The sequence below is a fragment of the Mustela putorius genome, unplaced genomic scaffold, assembly GCF_011764305.1.
Source record: "Mustela putorius furo isolate JIRA1106 unplaced genomic scaffold, ASM1176430v1.1 tig00003845_pilon_pilon_pilon, whole genome shotgun sequence".
Lineage (NCBI taxonomy): Eukaryota > Metazoa > Chordata > Mammalia > Carnivora > Mustelidae > Mustela > Mustela putorius.
In genome coordinates, this window is record NW_025421998.1 from 77337996 (window position 1) to 77349161 (window position 11166).

General features: G+C 36.9%; 1 protein-coding gene across 2 annotated transcripts in view; it reads left to right on the forward strand.

The window, feature by feature from the left end:
• The first annotated feature begins 2170 nt into the window (after nt 1-2170).
• Nucleotides 2171-11166, forward strand: part of ING3 (inhibitor of growth family member 3) — a 28437-nt gene continuing 19441 nt past the window's right edge. For both annotated transcript variants that reach the window (XM_004741894.3, XM_004741895.3), the window contains exons 1-4: nt 2171-2331; nt 2579-2650; nt 5286-5386; nt 7358-7423. In XM_004741894.3, coding sequence (XP_004741951.2) covers nt 2304-2331; nt 2579-2650; nt 5286-5386; nt 7358-7423 — 267 coding nt within the window. In that variant the 5' untranslated portion in view covers nt 2171-2303. The remainder of the gene's footprint in view (nt 2332-2578; nt 2651-5285; nt 5387-7357; nt 7424-11166) is intronic.

The window sequence follows — 11166 nt, forward strand, 5'->3', positions numbered from 1 at the left end:
TGAGAAAGAGATCTGATGCACAAGTCAGTAAAGAAACATGGTTGACTTGACCTTGGAATCCAGAAAAGGAAGATAAAGTCTCTTCTGAGAATGTCCTCTGAGATTCAAATCCAAGCCACTTGGATCTGAGGCCAAATGAAATCTATCCGTGCAGTCCGAACACTTTAAGTGGAAAATTTAATCTGGTTGTAGGGTTAATGGTGCCTCCATGCAACTTGCAGAAGAAAATACTGTCTAGGAAAACTCAAATTTAACTCTGGCTTTAGAGAATCCTGACAGTTACAACCCCAGAAACTTGAGTGCAGAATCCAAAACCATAACCCACAAAGAAATAGACACCATGAGCAAAAGCTAGAAGAAACAACAAATAGCACAAAAGACCCATAAAACTTTCAGTTTGGGATTTAACAGACATAGAAGAACACAGACAATTTAATGTTTATCTTATGATAATATGTTTAATTTGTATAAGAAATTAGAAAATGGTTCAAAAAGAACTAAATAGAATTTTTAAAAATAAAAAAGCTATTTGAAAATATTGAGATGGACCATATGAAAAGAAAAAAAAAAAAAAAAAAAAAAAAAAGGAGGGGGGATAAAGTGAGAAAGTCTTAGAGATGTTCCATAGATATTCTAAGAGATAATGGAGAAGATGGAAAACAAGCAAATAGGAGAGATAATGGTTGGTAATTTTCTGCAATTTTTCCAGGACACTAATCCTGAGATGCAGCAATCCTTTAAAATCCTAAGCATGGTTTAAGCATTTTTTGAATGGTAGGAATGAAGAGGAAGAAAGAAATGACTAGATCCCTAGATTCACCACTGAGAAACCACAAAACCATCCAACAAATCTCAAAGGCAGCCAGAAGAAACGAAGGGAGGGAAGGAGTGGAGGAGGAAGACTGAAAGCACTAGATTTTACATAAAATCACAGAAAGTAAACTAGGTTAATTATTAGAATTGAGGTAAGTTTCCTTCGACATTCATCAATATGACAGATAAGTATCCCTACCAAGAGCAATGCAAAAAAATCTCGAGTATAAGAAAAGGTAAGGGAGGGCTAAAGGTGGAAACTCAAATGCATAAAATGTTTCAACTCCAATCTGAAAAATATAAAAACAGAACATTAAATTATGATCCAAAGACAAATTTTCCCAAAACACGAAGAGGTAAGACAGGTGGGGAAAGAAAAAAAAAAAAAAAAAAAAAAAAAAAAAAAAAAGAACGAAATCCCCAGTCTTTACTGAGTGCAAACGTTTTTAAGAAAAAGGAAATTGACCAGTGAAGATCTAAATATATCAACGGGTGAGCAGTTTCGGGGAGGAGCCAAAAGGTAGAAAAAGACACAGCCGAGGACTATAGACAGCCAATACAGGCTATTCACTTAACATAATTAAGTTATTCTTAGGATAGTTCATTAGATATTAAGTCTTCATCCGTTATTTCCGCTTGCTCACTATTTCTTCTTTGGCGGGGGAGCCGGGGGTGCAGGTTCTACGTATAGCTTAATCACAATACGATGACGATGAGAGAGCGCAACATAAAATATGCAAGAGGCTGTCGAGGGCTATCTGTATCTTTTAATATGGGAAATTCATATTCACCCCCATATACTTAGCGACACTATTTTAGTTACAAGGAAGCCCACCAGACGTCCCATTTATATTTTTAGCAGTGTGATACCAAGGATAAATTCCAACAAAGAGTTCTATTTTAAACAATCCAAATCGTCCGAACTTTGCTGATTATTCTAGCGTCAGAACATTTTCTATTTGCTTAGCACTCTTTGAAATCTATGACTCACAAACGCCAGGACATGGAATTGTAGCAGTAAAGAACAGGTGAAAAGTTGTTCCTAGTTGTGTTCTGCAGGCGCATACAACTCCCGTCGTTCCCCGTGCAAAAATCAACAAATAAACAGAGGCACCGCATTTCAGATTCTCTTGCGCACCGTTCGCAAGGACGACTGGTTTTTGTAGTTTCTACACGGGTAACTGCCAAGCATATTAATCCTTGCTGGGAGGGAACCAAACTACACTTCCCATAAAGGCGCGGGGCCGGCCTCCGGTCGGCTTACGTCATTGCTTGAACCAACCAATGACAGCTCCGGGCGGCAGTGAGGCAAGCGCCGTCAGGCGCCAAAGTGGTTTTTTTTTTTCTTTTTTTTTTTTTTTTTTTTTCCGCCGAAGCTGAGCGGGTGCTGCTAGCGGAGGCGCCATATTGGAAGGGACAAAACTCCGGCGACAGCGAGTGACACAAATAAACCCCTGGACCCCCTCGTTCCCCCAGCTCTAAGGGCCGCGATGTTGTACCTAGAGGACTATCTGGAAAGTGAGTGGGCGGCGCTGGCGGGGGCCATCTGTGGGACCTGCGGGCGGGCAAGAGCGCGAGTGGACGGGCAGGCGGGATGGCGGGAGGGAGGGGGAGGCGGGGGATGTTTCTTTCTCACGGTAACTGGCAGCCTCGCTGTGGGCTGCCGGCTCCTTCGACCCCCCCCCGACGCACGCACGCACGCAGCGACGTAAGCGCGTATTTTCGCCGTTGGCCCCGCCCCTCTGACGGACTCTCCCTTTGACAGTGATTGAGCAGCTTCCAATGGACCTGCGGGACCGCTTCACCGAGATGCGCGAGATGGACCTGCAGGTGCAGAGTAAGTCGGCGCGTTTGCCGGTCTTGGCCGCGCGCGTTCAGTGCCAGACTTACTTGCCATCGACTTCATCGCCTCTGCTGTTTGACTGTCCTCCGGCTCCCTGGCTAGTGCATACGGAGTTGTAAAAAAGAAAAGGCAGTGCCGAATCTTGCCTCTTGCTTTCCACGCTACTTTTCTCCTTGCTTTTTACAAGAGGAGGAGGCATTAGGGCACGTGTATGTGTTCCTTTCTCGAATTCAAGACTCTGCAATAAAAGTTTGTGTGCCTTCAGTGAGAACGTAGATACATGTCTTAATGCACATCGGTGTAAACGTTGAGAAGATTTTGACTTGAGCCCTTACGTGTGGAACATAGATTTCAGCATCTATACTTTTGTTAAAGTTCGTTCTACTCGAACATTTTCAAGAACGGAAAACACAGAAGCATAGGTTATATGCGGTTGTTTAGTGACCTGGTGAACTTGCAATGCCAGATTTTGAAAAGTTACACCTTATAGGATACATTCTCACTTCTCAACAGGATGGTATTTTTTCAATCAAAATGAGTGAGGGAAATAGATTATACTGTAAAGGTTTCTATCTGTTGTAATAAAAATTTTGACTTTTCTTCTATCAGTGATAGCTTGGTAGTCTGGTTACTTTATCCCCAAAATTAACGTTGTTCTTTCATAGAGCAGTATTTGGTTTATCTGATCATTTTTCCTGTGACGTTTCTAAAAAAGAGTTTATGGTTCAAAGAAGTAAAGAATCAGTGTTTATGGAGATAAGAAGGTAAATACTTAGAGCGAAGCTACACTTAAAATTACATTTAAAATGAGTACAAACTTAAGTCCACCATGCTCTAAAAGAACCTCACAAACCTTCCCCTTTTATGAAACGAATGTAAATAGCTGTTCCAATTATCTTGTAGAGCTACTACCAGATAAAATTAAGATTAATTTTATTAATTTATTTTATTAAAAATTAAGAGTGTGAAATGAATTATACATTACATAATTAACATGTACAATCAGGCTTACTCTTATAGCTGGATGTTACTCTGTTTAGATGTAGGTACTCCTTAATTAAATTGTATAAATGACAGTAATGACTTGCCTTCATGGGGTCTATCCTCAGGAAATCTGTTTCTTGATCCCATTTATTCTAGCTATGTTTAGGCTATATACATAAAATGTTTCTCATGCTTCCAGGTTTTTTTCTTAGAAAAGTAGAGGTGGAAGAAGATCTGGGTTTGGGGGTATAATTGGGAAGAAAGGGGTATCTTGGAAAGAGATCAGAGAACCAGCATTTCTTGAGGTAGCTAAGGACCTGTACTTTCTTCCCCTTTGCTTCTCTGCCTCCAGTCCCCCACAACATACTGCATACCCATTGTTCATTAATATACTTGTCACAGCCTCTTGTCAGTTTCATGTGGCCATGCTTAATACAAGGTGATATGATATGGAAGCCTTCTTTTATTCAGTGGATTATAGTGTCGAAGTCTGAATTGTGTATTTCTTTAGCTTGTTCACAAAATTGATTTTAGCTTTAATGTAGTCGAAATGCTAAAGTAGTATTGTCTGCAGGTTTTGATGTCAGATAGATCTGAGTTCGTATTAGGGTTTTCCTGACTTGTTTTTTGATCTTGACCATGGTTTTCATTGTCTATAAAATGAAAATTATCTGAGGATTTAAAATAACACAGATAAATTAGAACTTATAGTATTTGGCACAAAGTAGGAATTCAATAAAGGGTAATTTATTTTGTACTTCTTCATTGTTACTACAAATTTTACATTCTCTTGTGATTTGTACTTAGATTATGTAAATGAGAGGTTTTATAAACTTGCATTTTATAATAATTAGAATTTTCTTAAGTTAATAGGTGCTATGGATTAATAAAAGAGATTTATTTATAAAATTAGTTAGAAATTGCTTATTTAAACAAAGAAAAATTTAAAAATCACTGTAAGACTTCTTAGAATCTTTAAAAACCTATTATTGCCCTGAAAATCTCCAAAAGTTTTTCCTTCACTTACATAACAGAATCACTTTTTTTTTAAATTTTCCTTTTTTACTAGACATGGAATGAGATGAGTATTCTTGGCACACACTTAGGGAAAAACTTATCTAGAATAAATAATACAGTGTATCAACTGAACAAATTATTGTAACTTCTACTTTCAAGTCATGATATGAAATGATGGAGTGCTTAAAGCCGTATAGTGGGAGGTTAAAATCTTTTTATTACTTTTTCTTATTAAAAGAAAGGTGAGGATTATCTATTGGTACTTTTAATAAGAAATTGTGCTTTAGCACATTCGGCTGATTTAATACCATTAGCTTTTGACCTGAAGGCTGTACTATTGAAATAATGTGGTGTAGAACCTATCTACGTTGTTCACTGCTTTGACTACTGGAAAAATTTTGAAATAACAAATACAATTGTTGGAGAAAATTGTAAGTTGTTTTTTTTTTTTTTTTACAGGAGTATTTAAACCATTTACATAATCAAAGCATGACATATTTAAATAAGTTACTGGCCAAGTGAAAGAGTGTATGTTGTCAGATATTTTTTTCTTTTCCCAAATCAAAGCATGTATATTTAGTATATGAATTTAGTCATCTAAATATGAAATGTTTTTATTATGTCATAGATGCAATGGATCAACTAGAACAAAGAGTCAGTGAATTCTTTATGAATGCAAAGAAAAATAAACCAGAATGGAGAGAAGAACAAATGGCCTCCATCAAAAAAGTATGTTCAACATTCTGGATGATGTATCAGTAAATAGCGATGTCCTCTGAGAAAGATTTTAAAATGAAATTGTTTTCTGGATATCAAAATGAGGGAAAGTTATCAATGTTATTAAAGTTATCAATGGCTCTTTAGAATTTATATAATTTGTATTTTAGAGCTTCAGGTGTAGCAATTTTTAATCATTTTGGTAATTTAAAATCTGTTTCAATAATTAACAACTTTTATTAGAGAATTATAGAATCATCAAAAGTCCATATTTGTCTTTTAATTTATTTTATCTGGTTACAGCTAATTAAGCTCGCCTTGTCTTCACAGACATTACATTGCCTTCCAGTTTGGGCCACAAACTGGGGTGAAAATTAGCTTACCTTGAAGCATATTTTATATATTGCTAGGTACCTAAGTTGGTAGAATCACAGAAGAACAGAATCTTAAGAGTTGAAAGGATCCTTAAAGTCTTTTAGTTTAAAACTCTAAATTTGTACATGAATGGAGACTAGAAATACAGAATTTCTTGTGTTTTGATTAGTTTATAGTACTTACATGTCTCTTCCAGATTAGAATGAGTATCAGATCTTTTCCCAAGATTGTCTGTAAATGTGTGACCCAGTAAAACTGGGGTACATTGGAAGAACTGCATAGAAGGCCTGGGTTTGGTCGTGACTGCCATTTAGCTGTGTGACATTGGATAGATTCTTTAATATCTCTGAGTGGTAATGGCTCCCTTATCCCCAACCTTCTTAGAATTGTTCAAAGATCAACCGAGAAAGAAATTTGAAAACTACAGATTTAGAGTATTGTGTAATTTATTTTGCCACATGGGGGGAAGCCCAGAATTGGTTCTGGCTTGAAAGATACCTGGAGGCCCCATGTATATGGGTATAAATGTTATCTCACATCTATACAAGTGACCCTTGAACAGCCTGGGTTTGTACTGTATGGTTCTACTTATATTTGGATTTTGTTTTTCATAAATACGGAGCAGTACTGCAAATGTATTTTCTTAATAACTTTTTCTCTAGCTTACTTTGTCGTAAGAATACAGAATTTAATACATAAAATACGCATTAATTTGTTGTTTATGTTGTTAGTAAAGGATTCTGGTCGACAGTTGGCTATTAGCTGTTAAGCTTTTAGTCAGAAGCTTATATGTGGATTTTCAACTACATGGGGGACACCGTGTCCAATGGTCACCTCTTTAACACAAATCAGTCATCATCCCTTTAACCTATTAAGTTTTTGGTGTAGTACAACTTGGCTATACACTTAAAAGCCTGGTTCTCCATGAGAATTGATAGAATCATGTTTTTGTTTTTAAATGATTTGCTTATACTGAGGAGAAATCTAAAGTATAGGTTTAATTGTATGAATTAATACCTAACTTAAAATGAGAGTTAAAAAAAAAAAAAAGAAGAAAGAAAATGCAAGGTCCAGGGGTGACTGGGTGGCGCAGTGGGTTAAAGCCTCTCTGCCTTTGGCTCAGGTCATGATCCCAGGGTCCTGGGATCGAGCCCCGCGTCGGGTTCTCTGCTCAGCAGGGAGCCTGCTTCCCTTCCCGACCTGCCTGTCTGCCTACTTGTGATCTCTCTCTCTGTCAAATAAAAAAATAATTTTTTTTTAAAATGGGGAGAGCAAATATTCTTTATAAATTAAATTGTAACATTTTCTGTGAAAGAAAGAGTATTTATTAGTTCACGTAACGTTTCCTAGCTTAGAGGCTATACTTGGACTGGTATTTAATTTTACTTATATCTTTTTTAGGAGCGCTGAGCATCTTCCTTTAATTCTTGGTCATTGTACATAATTTCTAATCCTATCCCATCCCCATCCTATCCTTAACTGGATTTTTATTGCTAATGTAGGGTGACTGACATTGAATGCAAGTTATGATAATGAAAATGCAGTTATATGTGCTGAATATACATATTTTCAAATTATTAATTTATTCTTGAAACTCTTTTTATTCAGGATTACTATAAAGCTTTGGAAGATGCAGATGAGAAGGTACAATTGGCAAACCAGATATATGACTTGGTAAGTGAAATTAATGTGCATGCTATGCCATAAGTACTTAAATTATGGGTTATGTCTTAAATTTTGTTGGCTTAAATATTAATAGGAAGAATAGACTAAATTTTGAGGTACTGCTTTCTTCCTTTCATTTTCTTCATTTGAGCTTTCAGTGTCTATTTTTTGGTTTCTTTGTGGAGAGAAAACTAAAACTGTCAGAGTCCATAGTTTTAGTCGATAGGTCAAGAACCTTATGTTTTAGACAAATTTACATTATTATAAGATTTTAGCTGATGTTAGACTTTTTTTTTAACAAGAATTGGTGTTTAAATTTATTTTACTAATACTTATCTTAAGGTAGTGTATTTACTTACCTGATAAATCATCTTGAGATTGTTTCTGTGGTAATAAAATACACATAAGAATACTGTGTTGACAAGACTTCTTAGTTGCCTGATTAAATGAAGAAGAGAATCATTTGAGTCCGTGTTAAGAGATAGTATTCAACTATCTGTTAAGTGATGTCAAATAGGTAGCACTCACCAGCTGGCTCAGGTGGCAAAAATGGGAAACACTTGATTAAAAAAAGTTATTTTTTTGCAGTAGCAATACTTGCAAAGGTTTAAAATCACTATAAGACAAAAGCAGTATTTCTCAAACTGGTATGATTATGAAGCTCTCTTTTATGTAAAGCATCTTCTAAAATATATACTTTAGGAAATACTCATTTCTGATTCTGCTTCACAGCAAGTTAAAGCTAAAAACAAATGGACACTTATGGCTAACTTTAGCATATAGATTTCATATCTATTTTTATAATTTATCTGGATATAGTCTTATTACTGAACAGTGTATATAAATATAAATGTTACTGGTTAGACACAAGATAAAAGAAGGTACATACCACTCATGGTATACATTGTAGATGATACAGAAGACTAGAAAACATTTGCCATGTGAAGCCATAGGAAATATTTCCTTGTTCTCATACAGCAGAAATTTTTAATGGCTGTTATAACCTAGGCTCTTTTGTTCATGCAGTTATTTTGAAGACAATTTCATAAAAGATAAAATGCCTTAAGAAGAGAGTTAACTATAGCTTGATTTACTATGGAATTGAAAAAAAAAAGAAATTCTTAATTGTTTTGGTCTTGAATTATGTCTATAAACACAGAGAAATACATTTATATTTGAATCCAAGAGAAATTTCTTTAGTAACATTGTGCCTCATGTTTAATGATTATAGGTGTCAGTCTTTATTTAGAGACTGCCTGCATTTTAAATCTTATAGCTCTTTGGCTGTGCTTTATATTTTGTTATTTTAGTACTTTTTATAATTTAAAAAAATTCAGTGTATTTCAAACATTTAGAAAAATACGTCTAATATAAATATGTTCTCTTTAAATATGTGTGGATTTTTGGTGTGTATCTATCCATTATTTATGAACCACACTGTTTATTCACTCTTGTGCTTTGTATAATGGAGTTTTATCTGCACATAACAGAGGAACAAGGTGTACATACTACGAATGGCTTCTGTCCTCAAGGTGTTGGTAAACTAGTTAGGAAGACATGCACAAGTGAAGTGAGGAGCCTGTATAGAAACGTGGAATAAAGATTATTGCAGTTAAATATGAAGTATCTGGTAAAAGACTGAGCTAACTCATGTAGAGTATTGTTAACTTCTTAGAGGATATGAGATGAGTTTTGAACAAAATTTATTCAGAAGCTCTGGGACCTGGATTAGGTGTTGTATTGAGGGGAAAGCAGTTCACTCAGAGATATGGATAAACATAGAATGAAGACAAAACTTAGTAAATTCTTTGAATGGGATAGATCTTTTAGGCTAGGCTGTTAGGTAGTAAAAGGTGAGATAATGAATTGAACAAAATGTAATAAAAAGCAGGTGCCCAATATGGATCCACGCAACCATGAGTTCAGCCACTTCACTGATAGCAGGACTTTGGATAAATTACTTAATCCCCAAATCTTAGTTTCCTTATCTGTAAAATAGCAATATTAATTTGTGCCTTACAGGAGGATTTCACACGTCTATAAAATGATCTTGGCTTGTAAGAGCGCCACGCTGCTTCCCTTTCGGCTCTGCCAAGTGGCAGCCTGCGTCTTCCCCCTTCCCCCAGTTGTTTCCAGGACGCCGTTCTGTCTTACTCTTCCCCTTCCTTCCTCTGCCCTTCCTTTTTCTGTCCTCCCTGTCCCTTTCTTCTTGTGGCTTTTCTTTTCCTCTCCCTCCTTCCCGTCCTTCCTGTTTTAGCACTCCATATTAAATTGCTATTTCAAGCGATCATGACATCCTTAATACAAAAATCCATTCCTTTTTGAGACTTAATCGCCTGTACCGTGCTCCCATCTTCGTGACCTTCCGCGGCCCCTGTGGCTGTCCCTCCTAACGGTTGCTGTCTCTCAGGCCTCTGTCTGTGACCTGCATTGTTTCTTGCCGTATTCAGGTGATTCTCCCACAGTCTCCTCCCATCTTCTACCCAACGCCAGCGGCCAGAAGACCAAGTGCCGCATGGTGAAGAACTGTTCTGTCAGATGCCGTTTTCCTCTCAGCCCCACACGCAACCCAAGCTGAGAAACATGCCTCCGTTAATTATCCGGGTGTTCTCTTAGTTTTGGCAGGTAGACATTAATGATTCCTCAAGCTCAGGCTTCTCTCCCGAGCCTGTTCATCTTAACCGAGAATCCCCAGGCCCTGGAACTCAGTGTATTAATATTAAGACTTAACTCTTAGTCTCCTCTTTTCCTTCTCTCAGGAGAACCGCTGCTCTTCCGTCATTCGCATTAGAATACTGGAAGTCATCCCAGGCTCCTCCTCGTCTCTAGCTTCCCCACATTTCGTTCCTCAACATGTCTTGTTCATTTTATCGTCTAAATATTTCTCATTATCCCTTCCTCTTCACTTCTGCAGCCTGCCACAGTTAAGAGCTTTAAAAAAGTTCTTCCATCTTTGCTTGGGAAACTTCCTCCATCTTTCATAATTCTGCACATGCAGTCTCTTCACTAAAATCTCCTTAATAATCTTGATATTTATGTCATTTATTTCGAGGAGGAGCAATTTCATCACTTAGAAAAGTCACACAAGAATGATTTAAACACAAGATTTTCCTCTCCTACAGATTATCTGTCGGAGGAGGCAGATCATAGCTTGATGGCGGCCCTGATATCCTCAGTGCCTCGGGCTGCTTCTGCTCCATTCCTCCTCTTTTCTGGACAGGTAGAAGAATTGCAGTAGGAGATTACTCAGAAGGGCATATTTTTCAGTTCATTCAGCTCCTTTAAAAGAGCCTTTCTGGAAATCTTACCTACTGACTTCTGCTTATATCTTCTTGGCTCCCTGTAGCTGCCTCTCAAAATGTTGCTTACCAGGGCACATTGCCACGCCAGGTATGTGGGGTTCTGTCAGTAAGGAAGGAGGCTGTTGAGAAGGTACTTAGCACTTTGTGCCATACCCTACCCCTCAACAGAATCATACCACCTTCCAAATCATTGTTATTCCCATGATTTTATTATTGTTTGAATTAAATGGTAATTATTTATTTACCTTCTGCTTGTATGGTTGTATTATCCCCTACTATAAATGTCAAGAACTCTGTTTAAAAAAAAAAAATTAGTGTCTTCAGACTCTATGGTAGTTATTTCTCTGTAAGTATTTGTTCAACAAAATCACCTAAATAGGTTAGTAGAAAGAAAATGACTCCTAAGTTATGAGTCTTAGGCATAGAGTTTAATGGTATCATTCTCTGTGT